The 18,194-nt window shown below is 38.9% G+C and overlaps 1 protein-coding gene across 2 annotated transcripts in view; it reads left to right on the top strand.

The window, feature by feature from the left end:
* Positions 1 to 357: 357 nt before the first annotated feature.
* The window catches only part of MED13L (mediator complex subunit 13L), a 307,761-nt gene continuing 289,924 nt past the window's right edge, over positions 358 to 18,194 (top strand). For both annotated transcript variants that reach the window (XM_086681776.1, XM_086681775.1), the window contains exon 1: positions 358 to 553. In XM_086681776.1, coding sequence (XP_086537902.1) covers positions 482 to 553 — 72 coding nt within the window. In that variant the 5' untranslated portion in view covers positions 358 to 481. The remainder of the gene's footprint in view (positions 554 to 18,194) is intronic.

Raw genomic sequence — 18,194 nt, 5'->3', positions numbered from 1 at the left:
GGCGGCTCCGGGGCTCGCCTCCCCTCACGCGCCGGCGGGGGCCGAGGGGGAGTCGGTGGCTGGAGATAAACAAGGCGGCGGCAGCGGCGGCGGCTGAGGAACAGGGAAGGCGGAGGCGGCGGCCGGCCCGCAGCGCCGGCCAGGGAGGCAGCGGCGGCCCTGAGAGGCGGGGAGGGCGCCGGGCCGCGCGGACAGCGCCCCCCGCCGCCGCCGGAGCCGCGGGAGCCGCCGCCGCCGCCGCCCGAACAGGAAGGAGCCGCGCGGCCGCCGCGGACCCCCCCGCCGGCCCGGGCCCGCCGCCCCCGGCGCGGCGTCGCCGCGGCGCCTCCCGCCCGCCCGCCGGCCCTCGCGCCCTCCCCCGGCGGCGGCGGCGGCCCGGCCGCCCCGCGCTCCCCGGCGAGGCGCCGCCGCCCGGCCCGGCCTCGCCTCGGACGCCTCGCTCCGACATGCCCCGCTCTGGCGGCCGGGCTCGCGGAGGATCATGACTGCGGCAGCGAACTGGGTGGCGAACGGGGCGAGCCTGGAGGATTGTCACTCCAACCTCTTCTCGCTGGTGAGTAGCCGGGCTGCGGGGAGGGGGGCTGAGCTGGGGGGGGGGGGGTCCCCGACCTCCGCCGCCGACCAACTTTCTCCTCCCGCCGCCGGGACTTCGCCCCTCCCTCGTCTCTCCCCGCCGTTCGCCTCTCGCCGATTCTCCCCCTTTTGGATCGTCTCTCCCTCGCCTTGGATCCCATCCAGTGTTTATTTGGCTCTTTAAAAATCATTTGTGAGCGCGGCGCTCGGCGTGGAATTTGCATGTGGAAGTCTCAAAGCTGCGGATTCTGGGTCGCACTTCGAACGCCCACCCTCTGTTGCCATCACACCCCCCTTCCCCTCCCCTTTTCCCCCCTTTTTTTTTTTTTTTTTTTTTTTTTTTTACCTAAATGTGGAAGGCTTTGCCTTGTGCTGCCCGCGCCCGCGATAAGCAGCCTTTTCCCCTCTTGTCGGATCGGCTGCCCGCCCGCCCGCCTGCCTTTTGAATTTTTTTTTTTTTTTAATTCCATAATGACACCTGCAATTTTGCCCGAAAACAGTTGATTGAATGCGATTGTGTCAGTAAAGGACTCTTGCACCCGAAGCTCCCGCGATTGTAAACATCGACAGCCGCCTGCCTCTCGGGGCTTACTACGCTGGAGAGCCGTAAAGCCATTGCACCGAGCCGACGGAAGGTGGAGAAGGCTTTTTCTTCTTTCTCTCCTCCTGTGTCTTTTAAAAACTGTTTTCTCTATCCTAACAACGAATCCACACACACACACAAAAGCAACAAGCTGGGCGGTTTGATAACATCGCTTTTATCTGCCTTCGCCTCTCTCGCGCTCTCTCTCTGATAATTGACAACTTTTCCTTCGGATTTGAAATCGGCTGCCTTAATCTTGAAGCAGTTAGGGTGTCAATTGTTCTCCTGGAAGCCTGGCATCCGACGACGACGTCTAGATTCATCGAAATTAAAAACGTATAGGGCTCCAGCAACTCTTTTCCTGGCGGTGGCGGTGACATTTGGTGGTAAATGCCATCTTTGCTTTTTATTGGGTCGTATTACCTAGCTCTGAAAACATTCACCTTGTTAAACCTGGCGTTTAGGCTAATAATTGCAGTGCGTGGTCTTTAAATATGTGCTTTGTGCATGAGTTACTGTATGTATAGCTATGTGCCCGGGAGACTACGAATTTGTTTAAATATTGAGCAAAGATTTGTAAACAGATGTAAGGCAATTATGTTTCGAGCGTAGAATATAATTGGAAAATTGGCTGAACGGTTTGTTTAATTTAGCCTTAAAAAAAAACAACCAACTTATTTTAAGTTATGTACCCTTTTTAGGGGGCCTGCATTTGGAGAGCATGCATTTTGGAAATTGTTTTCTATAACCTCTGCAGAAGATAGAAGCATTATTTCCTGTTAATCCTTGTTTACAATTACACTGGATAAATAATTTAGTGTTCAAATTGTAATTAGTTACATTTAATTATGGGTAGCATACATGCTTTTTTTTTTTTTTCTTTGAGACTAGTGGGGAAATACAAATTCTTGCCAACTTTTCAAATGGAAGTGTTATTTTGCTAAATATTTCCTTATGCAGATAAAAAAATATCAAAACACATGATTTTTACCTACAAAGAATGACATGGTATCTAATGACATAGCTTTCATTATAGTATAGATCAGGTCACTTTTTTTCTTCCAACATTTTTATTTAGATATTTAGTCTTAAAATTCAATTATAAGTTGCAATTCTTCCTCTTTGCACTGTGATAATTTTCCCTTGATCTTTTGACATATGGGAATGGAATTCATTTTGCCTCTTTTCTCTCCCCGAGTATATCATTTAGTATCAGTCAGATTCAGAGACTTTAATAGATTAGCAAACATATTGATTAAGGGGTATTTAAAATGGTTTTTGTTTGGTGGCTGGAGACCACATTGACACTTTAACAGGTAATTAAAATAACCAAGTAGACCAATATTAGTGACGAGAGAGCCCCGAAATTACCGTATATCATTCTGACTGGTAATGGCTTGTGTATATGTGGCTAATTTATATACAGCAGATATTTTAGACCAATGAAACTGTATTATATGTGTAGCCAGCCTTTAGGATATATCATACCTTTTATGTTCCCCTCCCCCCCCCCCCCAAAAGCTTAAGTACAGATGATAATGTTAAAGAGATAAGATGCTTTAGATTCTTTTGGAGGAACAAACAATTTTATAGGAGAGGATTTTGTGTTTTATGACTGACTAAAGGTTTGTGCTTTGGCTATTTCTCTCCTGAACCTTTTAAAACCAGGAATAATTGAGTTTGGGGAAAAAAAAAAATACACACACATACACACATATGCAAAATTACTCATTAGGTGGCAACTTTGAAATGCAGAACTGAAGAAATGCATGGGTTGGCCTTTTTTTTTTAAAGTCTATAGAATTGTCTACATTCTCCTGTATGTGGAGGGTGCATAAGGTGCTATGTTTTTTTAAATACAGAATCAGTTAAAAAACTGCTGATAATGTAAATTTTTGCTCATTCCACATGAAGAGTTTTCCTTGAAAATTAGATACAGTAGCAACCTAGTATATTAAAAATATATTATCTAAAGTACATTGTATAGAATAGTTAATTCCAAAGGAGATAAAATTATCTCTTGTTTAAAAGAAAGCGTGTACTACAAGAACTCTTATGTGCTTAGTAATAGCATGCTTTTTTTTCTTTTTGGTTTGCACTTTTTTTGAGCAGAGAAAAGTATTGTTTATAGAGAATTTACTTAGATACTCATGTTAATGTGGATTGAAATATAAACTAGAGATTAAAGTTCTGTACCACACTAATGATCCACCCACTTTCTATTACCTTGAAGTATTCATTATAGCTTAGCAAAAGTTGTGCAATCAACTGCCTTTAGATTTTTGTTCTTGTTTTGCTTTCTGATTTTCTACTGCATGGCATCAGATTTCCCAGATTTTCTGTCACCCACCCCCATTTCCTAACATGTGAAAAATGCCATTGTGTTTATGTGATATGGGTCATTGTGTGTGTTTCTTATTCTTAACATTGTGAGATTTGTAACTGCTGCATTAAATGCAGGCCTTGCTGTTACCTTTGTGACTCAAAACTGTTTTCTCATGCTGTCCATCACATTTCGGGCGACCCTTGTTCCATATTCACTCAGTTTTAATTCAGTTAAGTGTGTTAAATCTGCCTTTTTGGAAAGTGTAACGGTGCACCCTATGCTGTGTCAACTCACTTTTGAGGGAAGACATAATTTCCAGATACAAATATATCTTTAGTTTTGTTTCTCTATTGAGATCATATGGAGGAAAGTGATTTTGTGTTCTTTAACTAGATTTAAGTTTATACTCTTTGAGTTGCAGTGATTTATTTAACTCTTAGGTTTATGTTCCACATTCACGTTGTTTTATTTGCTTAGAACCTTCCTGACTAGGGGGTAATTAGGTGATGATATCAAATTCTCCCTCCCTGAGTTGAAACACACATATACATATCAGTACATAATTCCTGTGAAGGACCATTACTTTTGTATTTGAAGCTTTAAGGTAATCCGTTGTTGACCTGCTTTCTTTTTTCTTAAGAGATTTATTTTTTTTGCAGAGAGGGAAGATAGTTCTAAGTATAGAAACTTTGGGATCTCTTGCTAGAACCAAATAGGGAGGACTGGGAGTAGAAAATGAGGAAAAGGGAATGATTTCTCTCATCTTCTCAAGTGCCAAAATATATATACACAGTGTATTTTTTCATCGCAGTTGCCAATTTTAGTATTTAAACTTAAAGCATCTTTTTTTCATGATGGTTTATTTTCTTTAATGAAAATATTTATAATTTGCTAATTTATGTTTTCTGTTCAGCATTTTGTTGTTAGTAGCACATGGTGTTAACAGTATTTATATATTTTTAATAGCAATAATTGCCACCCGGTAATAGTTGCCATATTAACCTCCAATTGCTAGTAAATATTTTTAAGTGCATAATAGACAGCAATTTAAGGCATAGTGTAGCAGTTTACTGGACCGTTTTAAAGAGCCATTTGTACGTGTGATGAGTTCATAATTTTAAAGAGAAAATGTACCTAAGACTTGTATGCTACAAAGTAATGTTGCTGTGTTACTGCTTGAAGTGCTCAGTGAGAGGAAGTTAGGTTGGGACTCTTCTCTTCTTTGTGAGAATAAAGGCCTGAGGGTGCCTTTAGGACTGTTAAGTGTTTATTGAGTTTATCCCAGGTGCTTATATAGCTTAGCATTTTCTTTGGAGTGTTTTGGTCATTTTTTTCCATAATTGTATTAGGTATTTATTTGAAAAAAAAAAATCTCAAGGCATTCCTTTAACTAACATTAAGTTATAGTAGTGGATTATATTAATTAGGTATGGAAAAATGGATTCATCTCTTTTGTTCACTGGCTAATTTGGCCTCGTTAATTGTGAGTTAATTGTATTCATCAAACACTTTCAGAGATCTCTACTCTTGAGATTAATAAAGAAGATACTCTGTCACCAGTTTGTACTATATGCTAGAGATTAAGAAAACCATTTGCAAAAGATAAGTACATTCTGTAGTTATGTTTGTCAGATTATTTAAAATTGAGTTGAAACTCAATGTAAATAGTAAAAAGATTGCTTATCTGTATTTTTTTTTTTAATGAACAGTTAATACAGTTGTCTCTCCAAGTTTGATTCAGAGATAGACTATTTTTCTGAAATGACTTATTTTTGATACAAGAGAATAATAATGGTCCCTCCTTCAGTAGTAGAAGGTACTGATGTGTCCCCCCCCCCCCCCCCCCCGGAAGTGGGTAGTATGTTTATTTCATAGAAGCTAGCCAGTGAGAGAGAGTACACAAAGTTGCGAAAAATTAATAATAGGGTTGAATGTTGGGTATTATTACTGAAATGTGCATTGCAGCTACTTATTAAAAATTGAGAAAAAGAATTTCTGCAACATTGATATCAGTGTTGTTTGTTAAAAATGTGTGCTCATCTGTTTTAAAAACTGTTGTGTGGTGGTGACCACCACAATTTCTATTTTGTTATTTTATAAACATTCCTATTTTGAGAAGTAACATTTAATGCATTGCAAAGTGAGGTAATTAGGTAGCCTGAGAATGTGCTGTGGGGTATAATTAAAAAAATTCACAAACACTCATGCACACAGGCACGCATGCACATTTGTTTCATAGGACTTGCTTAGAGTTTTGGAATTAATGAATCAATATTTGTAATGTGTTCTTGGAATTTAGGACTCTTTTCCCCTCTTGAATCATTTAACTTCTTTCTGATCCTGTTCAGATAATTTCCTTTTATAGTATGTGCTTTCATTGTTTATTTGAAAGATTTGAAGGTGTTAGCTTTGTTCTGTTGGGGGAATTCACTTCATTACATAGGGGAGATGATTTTCCATTAATCTTGGTAAATATTAACATAAACGAGGAATTGTAAATTCAGACTCATTTACATGAATGAAATATGTATGTGTGCCCAATTTTTGTTTAGTATAAAGTCACTTATGTACATCAACATAGTTTTCTGTCCTTTCTTTAGTTGATATAAAAAGTTTTAAAATGTTGCAGTTGGTGTTTCAGACAGTTCCCTTACTCTACTACAATGTTTTGTTCTTTACTAGTAAAACTCATTCAGTATAAACTAGATTTTTACCCCCATAAATTGGCTATCATAGTGTTCTTTGAGGAACTCCTGTTTCGCTTGCATTTATATTAGCATGCTTTAGTTAGGTTTGTTGGAACAGAGTTGTTTTCCTTTTTTAAGCTAATAAAATGTCTTTCAGAGTACATTTGGATTCTAGTCTGGAAAAAAATAGGAAAGGTGACTCCCCCCCCCCCCCCTTCTTTCTAGATGAGAATTAGGAGATCACTTGTGTCCAAGGGAAAATGTTAGGTCATTGTCATCTCTGTACTCTGGTTTATTATGTATATTTCTGAATGTTTATTTTCTAATTCTAGGTGAATTGTGGTAGAATCTTACTAAAACCATATTTTTGCTACTGTGAAATAGCACAGAGCCCTGGTTGACAGCTTTCTACATTTTGTACTTTTCCAGTACGGCGAAATTCCATTACTGTTAAAGGAGCCTCCTGAGTTGATTATATTAAAGTTTCATTTATGTCTTTATTTTGTGTAGTTCTGATTTGTAACTTTGACTTAAAAAATGGAAAGGGGAAGATAAAAAGAATTAGGTAAACTTGCAGGTAAATATTCTTTTCTCATTTATCATTAGATCTCTTTAATAATTAAATTGTAATTTGTTCTGAGTCATTGCATTAATTGGATATATTTAAGACATTTGATATTTAAATTTGAGGAAATATGTAAAATACGCAATATGTATAAGATACAGAATTGTGAATAGAATTTTTAAATATTGAGTGGAAATTTAAAAGGTTAATCATCTAAAAGGTATTAAATTACATGAAAACTGTTACAGTTTTTTCCCCTAAAGACAAGTTCCCCCAGTTGACAGGTTTCTGAGGAAGTATTTTTGTGTAAGACACATGGAGCTTCCTCATAGAGTCCTACATTATTTCATTAAATAGGAAAGATGATTAAATCCATCTGGGTTTAATTTGAGAGCTAATAAGTAAAGTATTCAAAAGAGTATAATTGGTGTGAAAAAACATTTTGTGTTGGCAATTCTCATGATTGAATTTTAATGTCCTAAAGAGAAGTAAGGAAAAACATGTGTATATCTAACTCAGGAATCAGCTCCTAGTTGTTTGTTTGTTTGTTTGTTTTTGTGAGTCTGTACACGCCTGGCACAGTCCTACTCATCTTTTAAGTAGGTCAGATGTCACCTCCTCTGTGAAGCTTTCCCTGACTCTCACTGGCCAAACTAGTTCCTCTTGCTCCTTATATGAACCTTCTTCTATGCATCTCTGATACGCACCTGAGGTTTTGTAGGGCAGTGACCCTGTCTAAGTCATGCTGGCATTCTCTTTATAGTTGGGCGCTCTTTATTCGTTAAATGAATGAATTAATGGACATTACTCTCTTTTATTCCTAAGAGAGTTCTCATTGCTCATTTAGGTCCTGATCCTAAGTATGTTATTTTTTCTTTGAACTTAGATTTTTAGCTCTGTATTCTGAATATATGTTACCTAGGCTGTATGTACTGTGGCTTGGTAATATTTTAGATGAGTTCTAATGGTTTTTGAAGAGAATTCCACATCTGATCGAGAGATGTGCGCTTTTCATACCTCAGAGGAATAGGAAGTCAGTATTTAGTTTTCTGGAGTGTGGTAGGCAACCTGTCAATTTTGGAACCTGTTAGGGATTTTGTTTGGGGCTTGATCAGAATTTCTTCATTTTTGTTCTTTAAGCTCTAAAGGAGGGCTTTTGCTCAACCTTCATTTTAGGATTCCCTTTGATGAGTCCAGTAAAATGGACAGTGGATGGTATCGGGGAAAGTTGAGTGGTATTCACATTTTTTATTAGTGACTAATTAGTCTGATCAGGTTGGTCGCATGATGGTTATGTGCCTCAGTTTTTCAGTCTATAAACTTGATGGAAATATGGTGGGCAGGAAGTATGAAAAATCATTTTGGGTACCTTTTAAGGAAAGAGTAGATAATGTCCTTTAATAGGAAGAGACTTATAACAAATAACAAGTCAGAGAGTAGCCCTAGGCAGTTCACTAGGAAATTGGAATGGCCAAATTAGTTGTTTTAGGTATGGCAGTTATGTTGTATTTGTCCTTGTTTTGGGGGAGCAGAAGATTAAATTGTTCTTGTGTCTTTCCTCATAAATAAGCCACTATTGAGAATAAAAACTTGAAATTTGTCTTTGAATGTTCCAGGTTTTCACATGTATATATGATTCACAGTTGTGTCGTGTGTCTTTAATATGCTGAATGATTTTGCTGTACCAACCCTAAGCTATGACTGGCTAAGCCTAGAAATTGAACTGTGGCTCTTACTTGGTAGTTTAAGCTATTAATTCCTTGGCAGCTCCAGAGTGCTCTTTGAACTTTAAATAGGAGTTCTATTAACATTTTGAGATTTGTCTCAGGGAATGTCAGAAATAGTACTCAATAAGTATCTTTTTCTTCTTAAAGACTAAATCATGTTTTAGTCTGACAAACATGTCACAACCCTTACTATGTTTTGAACAAAGTATATATTTTCAACTACTGGCTAATTTCTATTTTCCATTTAATAATGCAGCAACATCTAAAAATATTGTTTAGACCTTGTTGAAGGAGTGAATTCCCCTACCCCCAACTGTAGTTTTTGTATTAGTAAGTTGAATATGAATAAGTGTCCAAAGTTTTTGTCCAGAGGTGTAAAATTTTACATATGAGGTGTTCTTCAGCATTCTAAAATATCAGAAAAAGTTAATTTATGAGTTCCCCCCCCCCCCCCGTGTAAAAACTTAATCTTCTGTTGCTGCAAATGATCGTTAGCTTATTCATGTTGTAGTGTACTTGATTACTCGTGTTATTTATGGCAGCATTTTTATGGGAATGAACTTATATTTATTGTTCCTATTTAGAATATCAGGAGTACGGTTCCTCTGATTGTGCAGTGCTGACAGTCAGAGCAGGCACTCCCTAAAAAGCCCTTCTTGGCCCCAGGCAGAGGGGGAGTGAGGACCGCCCCGCAGCTAGACCCTTTTCTAGGCCTTGGAGAGAGGATTGCTATCGGATAGAGGCTTGAGGAGGGTGTTGAGAGGTGCAGATGGCCCCGCCCGACCCATGGGAAGAATTTTCCCTTCCTGTAGGGATCTGTTGCTGCTTCCTCTTTGATATACTTTCACGTAAACTTTGAGAATAAAGTTCCACAGGTCCTGTGATGTCATCAGGAAAAGATTTCATATTTCTTTGTCCTTCAGCTTCTTTCCTTGCCTTTTCTCCTTCACTCACCGCTAGAGTTTGGTAAATGAGGGCTTCTGAGCCCCAATGAAATGAAAAAGAGAATGGGGGTTGATTGGATGGGCAGCCAATACACTAGAATTTAGAAATGTTAATTTCTCCTATGTTACGTCTCAGAAATTTGGGACTTACAGAACTCATTTTTTGATGATGTGTATACATCAGTGATGATTGAAATCTGGCTTGGGCTCGCAAAAGGGCTAATGATTGCTCTGATATGTGGGGAAGAAGACCTGCATGTGCTGTTTAATTTCTAAGATGCTGTGTGGTGAGTGCAGAGGAAGAACACTGTTGACCTTGTACCAGAAAAACTTAGAAGGGGAGTTTTAAACTGGATCTTGACAGTATTGCTAGAGAGGAACGGAAAGGACGTTCTTTGGAAGTTCAGGCGACAACTCGGAGTCTGTCCTCGAGAATATGTGCTGAAGTGGCATTAGAGAGTACTTCTAATTCATGGTCTTGGTTCTTGGTTTCCTTTTAAAAAATTACAAAACTTACTGACATCTAATTTTTGTTAGGTGGAAAATTTGAAATGTGGGCAGGCCAATTTGAATTAAGAAATGGTGATGTTAAAATAATCAGTTTTCTAAAATCAGTTCTGAACTTTAAAAAAAACAGTGCTATATTACGCAAAATGCTAATGACTAAAGTGACAAATATTTCAGAAACTGGACAGACGTGAATCTGAAGTGAGCAGATGGGATATGAAACTAAAAGCGGGAGATAATCCAAGACGGTATAGAAACTTAGGAGAAATGAATTGAGGAGAAACAAGTGTCTTAAACGGTATTGCATTTAATAACGTGTCTAAAAGCCTTTCTAGGATTGCTCTCTTACATCGACAAACTAGAATTGTTGAACTGTGTAACCCATCCCTCTTTAAATTTAAAACGAATTAGATTTTGGCCCAGGATTACTTCTGATGAAGCCTAGTCATGTAAGTCATGAATGTATGTATTATATGTACTTTAAAGTAGACTATAATTTGCTTTCTGTGCAGTAAAAATTAAGAGAATAGTCGTGATTTTCAGAGACAATTGTGGTAGACCTTGAAGGGAAGAGGTAAGGAGTGAAAGATGAGGAAGTTTGCTGTTGGGATGGCTTGGTACTCAATTGAAATTGTTACATTTGACTGTAGAGGATAGAATCTGGATTCTAGTGGGTTGTGCAATGAATGGATGGTACACTTTTCAGCCAAAGAAGCTTCATCGTGAAGTAAGCAGGGATGTGGGAGTGGGGAGGGTAAGAGATTGAAAGGTGGATTTAAAAAAAATTTTTAATGTTTATTTTTGAGGGGGGTGGGCAGAGAGAGAGGGAGACACAGGATCAGAGGCAGGCTCCAGGCTCTGAGCCGTCAGCACAGAGCCTGATGCGGGGCTCGAACTCACGAACAGCAAGATCGTGACCTGAGCTGAAGTCCGATGCTTAACGGACTGAGCCACTGAGGTGCCCTGTTGAAGGAAATGTTTTAGAATGTGAGAGCCTCATATGTTTGTGGACTTGGAAGCAACAATAGTGGAGAGGCCGAAAGAAAGGTGGAAGGTAAAAGAACAGTTGTTAATTGATGAAAGGAGATGGTTATCTGGCTGGAGATGGTTATCAAGAACCCCAGCGATGGGTAGGGTTAGCGCTGGAAAAGAGTAAAACATATCAAATAAAAGATGCAGATACAGGAAATGAATATGTGTGAAGGAAGTGGGGACAATCTCCGTTGTAGCTTGAGTGCCTTTTTTAAATTTTTTAATTTTTTTAATGTTTATTCATTTTTGAGAGACAGAGTGTGAGCGGGGGAGGGGCAGAGAGAGGGAGACACAGAATCTGAAACAGGCTCCAGGCTCTGAGCTGTCAGCACAGAGCCCAAAGCGGGACTCAAACTCAGGAACTGCGAGATCCTGACCTGAGCCGAAGTTGGATGCTCAACCGACTGAGCCACCCAGGCGCCCCGAGTGCTTTTTATATTCAAAGATTAAATATATTCAGTTTGAGCCTGAATAAGTTAAAATAAGGTTTTAGCTAAACATTTTGCATGTTACTTGATGTGCTTGTTGCAGTCAGCCATCTTTATTTTTAAATTTTCATTTACTGGTCATTTTTAGGTAGGTCAGATGTTATTTTCTTAAGTTGTGTACTTCAAAATTATAAAACTGATTCTGAGCTAGCCATACCAGAACCCACACACATCTGCCCAAATGAGAGGTGCTCTTCACAGTAAGCCTCCTTGAAATGGATCAAATACCAGTGCTGTTGTCCAGTATTTTTTTGGTCCTTTTCCTTTGCAGTTGCTTTTAGAGTTTAGTCAGCCACTCTAGAAAATCTTATTTTAAAGGATGCTTCTTTGGTCAGTGTCTTCTTTCTGTGTAATTTACTGTGTTCTGCTTTTCGCTCTAAATTGTTGCCCAAGTCAGCAGCTTAGTGCTTATGGTGGGGTTCATGGATGATGAACAGAAACCCTAGGAAGAACTCTACTTTTGGATATATTGGCATACATACATTGTAGATGTGTGCTGAGAATTTCTTCCTTGCTTGTGTACATTTGCCTCCCAGGTTCTAAGTCTAGTGTTTCAATGTTGTTGTTTTTTTTTTTTTCCAGACAGTTTCAATGAAGATGGCTTTAGTGGTACATTGATTGGTAAGACTAGATACTGGGACAAATTAAGTGGAGGTGGGATTTTTGCTTTTTGGGGATCAAGGCAAATTATCCTGAAGGGGGAGTAGAGTTGAGTAGAATTGCCCTCTGTCTGTCTGGCAAATGTCAGATGTCTTCCTGAGGTCCATTTTTTTTTTAAATTTTTTTTTTTTTCAACGTTTTTTTTATTTTTATTTTTGGGACAGAGAGAGACAGAGCATGAACGGGGGAGGGGCAGAGAGAGAGGGAGACACAGAATCGGAAACAGGCTCCAGGCTCCGAGCCATCAGCCCAGAGCCCGACGCGGGGCTCGAACTCACAGACCGTGAGATCGTGACCTGGTTGAAGTCGGACGCTTAACCGACTGCGCCACCCAGGCACCCCTCCTGAGGTCCATTTTTAGTGAAACTGAAGTGATCATGAAGAGAGGCCTGCAATGAGTAAAAGTATCCTGTTGAGATAATCTTTTAAGATTTTCACAGAAAGTGGTCTCTGAGACCAAAGTTTTTACCTTTGCCTTTTCCTGTTGCTTTATGCATCTGAGACTACCTAGTAAGCCATTGTATATTCCAGAAATGCTCTTTCGGCAGTCCTTCCACTGGTGAAGATTAGGACATGGCACTCATGTGTATTTAGGATTTCACTTTATTGTGGTCTGCCGTAGTATTCAGTGGAGGGGAGGTGGAGAGGATATTTTAACTATAACTGTCATGCCTGTGTTAGTTTCTTAGATTAAAAGTTACAGTGGCAAGTGTTTTCTATTTTTGGTTTCAGGAATGTAATGAAAACTTTCTCAGCTTTGTTTTTATGGTTTTCAGATAACATGGATGAGTTTATTATTCTCTTTTAAGTTCTTTTCACATCAACAAAAAGGAATTAATCCTGTCAAAATAGGGTATTATAATCCCAGAGTTACAGATATTTTGGGAAAATTTACTTCCATGATAATTATTCTCAACAACAACAGGCACTTTTTAATTTTACAAATTTGTAAAAGACCTTAGCAGTTTAACATTTAGAAGTTACACCAGAGCATAAATCCACATCTCAGCTGCTGAAGGCCATAAATATTTATCTTTTGAAATGTAAGTTTTTAACTAAACTTTAGTTGCTAAAAAGTTTTTTCAAAGTATATTGGTTTATATACAAAGTGTAATCATCTGCTTGGATTGAATCAACTGTCTTGATCCCAAATAGATTAAACTCATTAGCTGTCTGTAAAGTACTTGAGAGAGATATGTACGAAAATGATATTTTGTTGCTGTTTGGTGATACCATGGTGAAACTGAGCTTTGTAACCCAGACAGATGGTGCTATTCTTGAATCTGTCTGCAAGATCCTGTAACATTTAATTAAACAGTGGAATGGTTCTCATGAGAACTCATACTTTGATATGTGTAAGCTAATAAACTGACTTCTTTAGTAAATTTTATGAATTTGATTTGAAAAAGAAATACTGTTTTTAGGAAAGTTTTCTAATGAATCTGTTAGGATAAATAGCTTATTTTGGTAGTTTATTTGGTAATCTCAAGAAATATTCTAGGTGGAAAAAATGAACGAAACTCACAAAGGTAGACACTTACCTTCTAAAGGAGCTTTGATTTTTGTTGCCAGGCTTTCTCGGTAGGTGTGATGCACTTTTTAACCCAAAAAGCTGAATTTAACACTTTCCAGAAGAAAACTGAGAAATTTGGTAATAAATGTTAACACTTATTTTAGAAAATTACTATTGATTTAGATTCCTTGTGATCCACCTTACATTTTAATATTGGAATTGAAAATAGAAATGTGTTAAACTACTCAACCCAGTTTTAATAAATTATAGGGATAGACCTTTAACTATTTGGGGCGCCTGGGTGGCTCAGTTGGTTAAGCGTCCGACTTCGGCTCAGGTCATTGATCTTGTGGTTCCTGAGTTAGAGCCCCACGTCAGGCTCTGTGCTGACAGCTCAGAGCCTGGATCCTGCTTCGGCTTCTGTGTCTCCTCTCTCTGCCCATCCCCTGCTCGCGCTCTATCTCTCTCAAAAATAAATAAATATTAAAAAAATTTTTAAAAGAGCAGTATTAAAAAAGAAAAGACCTTTATTTTGTAAAAGTTTGAGCTCAGTACTAATATTATATGGTTAAGATGAATAAGTTTGTCAATTACATAAATAATAAGTCATACAACATTTCTGGGCTTTCTTGTAAATTATTCTTTCATTAAATATACTTATTTTTTATCTAATGCCTAGTCTTTTATAGATGGGTGACAGGACTGAAAGGTGATATTTGATGTCAGATTGGATGACGTCAAGAAGCTGGAAGGTTATTCTGTATACACCTAGGGAACACCTGAAGGATTTTAAGGGGGTTCATGACATGATCAGATTTATGTTTCAGATAGAAAACTCAGGTGGACTCTTGGAGTGTAGATTGTAATAGGGAGAAATCAAAGGCAGAGGGAATGCTCTTAGAGTAGGCTAGATATGAGAAATCACACAGGGCTAGTAGGAATGGAGAGAAAGAAATGGAATCAAGTAATATTTTGGAGGTACAATTGATAGTACTTGGTGACCAATTACATATGTCCTGGGAGAGGAACCAAATGGCAAACAGATGTGTTCTTGGTTTTATGGCATTTGCATTCTTGTATATGTAAAAGAAAGAGGCAGAGTTGGCAGCATCCATGTTCTAGTTGTTAGCAGAAGACTTATGCTTTGATCATGGATGTGTATATGAAAGTATTCACTGAGCCTGGGTTCTTGCTGTTAAGTCCTACAGAACTCAAAAGTTTTATAATTAATTATGGACAGAGCTCAGGGCAAAAAAAGGCCGGGGTTGTGAAAAGAGGGTAAAAACAAACATTATTTATAAGCTGTTTCCAGAAAAGATTTGAGGCAGCGAGAATAAGATTTCTTTCTTTTTTTTTTTTTTTTTAATTTTTTTTTAACGTTTATTTATTTTTGAGACAGAGAGAGACAGAGCATGAACGGGGAAGGGGCAGAGAGAGAGGGAGACACAGAATCGGAAGCAGGCTCCAGGCTCTGAGCCGTCAGCCCAGAGCCCGACGCGGGGCTCGAACCCACGGACCGCGAGATCGTGACCTGAGCTGAAGTCGAACGCTTAACCGACTGAGCCACCCAGGCGCCCCTATAAGATTTCTTTCTTAAATTGAGAATGAGATTTATAAGAGAAAGGAGAGGTGGAGGAAAAAAGTAGGAAAGAAGGGAGAAGTCAAGGCTGATGGGTGGTTGGTAAAGGGCCTTTGGAGAGGTGTAGGTGGTGATGGTGGTGGTTGGAAGTGGAGTTAATGTTTTGGTAGAGGAAGAGCTCATGAAATTTTGATGATCGGAATGGACGTGGAGAAACCCTGATGGGAAGAAGGAAAATAGAGGTGCAGGCACCCTAACAGCAATTGGCTATTACATAGCGTTTGTTACATAGAGCCTCTGTTTTTGATAGTGGTAAACTCAGGAAGCAGATTACATGTTTTCTCTGCAAATCTGTTTGAGATGTTTTCATTGAGTTTTTTTTTTTTTTTTTACATTTATTTACTATTTGAGAGAGAGAGGAGAAAAAAACAAAACAAAACAGTGTGAGTAGGGGAGGGGCAGAGAGAGAGAGAGAGAGGGAGACTCCAGGCTCTGCACTATCAGCTTGGAGCCCAACGCGGGGCTCGAACCCACGAACTGTGAGATCACGACCTGAGCTGAAGTCAGACGCTTCACCGACTGAGCCACCCAGGCGCCCCTTGAGTTTTTTATTTAAAGGTTTTGTTTATATTTCATATTGGTGATATTTTCGGTAGGTGGAGGAAATGGACTTTTAACCCTGTTTTTTTTCTTGGCTTTGTGGAAATTGCCAACTTGTAGGAGTTGGGAAAGTGGAAAGAATAGAGAGGATATTTTTGTAAAGACTCAAAACTGTGTATCTTTGGTGCCTCTTCTTCATTCTAACTTTGAATTCCTTTAGAGTTTTACTCCTACCATTCTATTCTTTGTTCCTTCAGCACTTAGCTTTCGGAGTGTACAGTATTTTTGTAGGTATTGAGAGTATGATTGTAATGCCATGGCCTATTTTTACCTCATATGGGGAACATTCCCCTTCCTCCATCTCTCTGCCAGTCCCTCCGTACCCCTTTCCCTCTTCAGCCCCGTTCCTGGGCTCCCTGGGCTCCCTGGGCTCCCTGCGCTCCGGAGCCTTCCCTCTGCCCAAGGTCCTGCTGCACTTGTACCTGGCAGTGCTAGTGCTCAGGGAGAGCGCTAACACGTATGCCGGCACTTCAGAGCTCTGTGATGTAATCTCCTTGGTGTGGTGGGATCCTCTCCCGTTGTTTTGAGTGCACTTACTGGCGCAGCGTGTGCTCTCCATTGTCAGTTGGTTGTCATTCATTCAGCCTTCCCATGTGGGTAGATTTTTCACTTGGCTACCCTGAAGGAGGAGAGGTGGCTTTCTTGCAGTTGTCCTCTTTCTTTAATTTCTCTCCGAGTGAGGTAGTACCAGTGAAATACTTCCACGAAATGAAATTTCCAAGAAATTAAAACTATAAAAAATGAAAGCCAGTCCATTAGATCAGATTTACCCCAGCTCTTCCATTCTTGTTAATGTTCCCTTTTTGTGTACATAGAGGTAATCGCAGTATAAATATGGTTTTTCATTCAGCTGAACGCACTCACACATTTTCCGTGTGGTTACAGTTTTTGTAATTATTTTATACTTTTAAGGGAAAAGTCTTAATTTATTTTATAAATTTAATTAAAAATTGTGTAGTTTCAAATTCAGACAATACTATGAAACAGTAAAACAAAAAGGTTCCCCCACCCCCATGGGGAGGTGACTACTGGTAGTTTAATTTTTATCGTTACAGACTTTTTTCTTTTGCATATGTTTGTGTGCCTGTATACATATGCAATTTCAAACTGTTTTTATTACATACGGAGTAGATAAAAGTAGCATGTACAAATCACATATAAGGTAGAGAGAATCATGGTACAGTGAACACCCACATACCTACTACCCAGAGTTAGAAAAAGAACACTTTATTGCCTGCGAAGTCCTGTGGTGTCTTTTCCTTCCCATTTTTTCTTCTTCCTTCAGAGGTAACTGTTATCCTGAATTGTATGTGTATCTTTCTGTAGTTTTAAAAAAGTTTTAATTATGTATGCTTAGGATGTGTGTGTATGTATGCACGTACATATATGTAGTTTTGTACGCTTTTGAGCTTTTTATAAATGAAATATACTGTATTCTTCTGTAACTTGCTTTTTAAGCTTAATATCATGTTCCATCAGTTCTAATTCACTCTTATACCTGTTTATGCATTCTGTTTATGAAGGGCATATTTGTTGTTTAAAAAGTCAGGGGGGATAATCCTCCAGCTTTTCCTGTAACATGCCTTTTCTGCTTAACATTGAAGATATTTTAAAGTCAGCAAATTTAAGATTTTTCCTCATTTTTTTCTGTGTTTTTAAAACAGTTGGTATTCTGCATCATAGGATGGATGAACTGTTGTTTAAGCAAAAGCTGTGAGAAACATTGGTTCAATTTTTTCTTCTGTAATAGTATAGTTATGCATTAAGTTTTGATAGTTACAACTACATTTTATTTATTTTTTTTATTTTTTAAAAAAAATCTTTTTTTTTTCAACGTTTATTTATTTTTGGGACAGAGAGAGACAGAGCATGAACGGGGGAGGGGCAGAGAGAGAGGGAGACACAGAATCGGAAACAGGCTCCAGGCTCTGAGCCATCAGCCCAGAGCCCGACGCGGGGCTCGAACTCACGGACCGCGAGATCGTGACCTGGCTGAAGTCGGACGCTTAACCGACTGCGCCACCCAGGCGCCCCAACAACTACATTTTAAAAAAAAGATGTTAGTTTACATTCCTGTGGGCAGTACATAAATGTGCATTTCTTCTATCCTTGCCTATAGCGAAATTTATCAGTTAAAGTTTTTCCACTCTAAGAAATATCTCAGTATTTTGATTTTTCAGTTTGTTCATTTCTAATGAGGTTATGAGCATCTTTTCATACATATATGTATTCTGTGACTTTTCTTATTTTTTAAAAGCATTTAATCTCTAAAAAGCCTTTTTTGTTTTCCTATTTAAAAATTTCAGTCATTCACTAATAGGACTCTGTATTTCAAGTCAGATCTTTACAT

Source organism: Puma concolor, chromosome D3 (assembly GCF_028749965.1).
Source record: "Puma concolor isolate L17-30 chromosome D3, mPumCon1.1.hap2, whole genome shotgun sequence".
NCBI lineage: Eukaryota > Metazoa > Chordata > Mammalia > Carnivora > Felidae > Puma > Puma concolor.
This window is presented reverse-complemented; position numbering and strand designations above follow the sequence as displayed.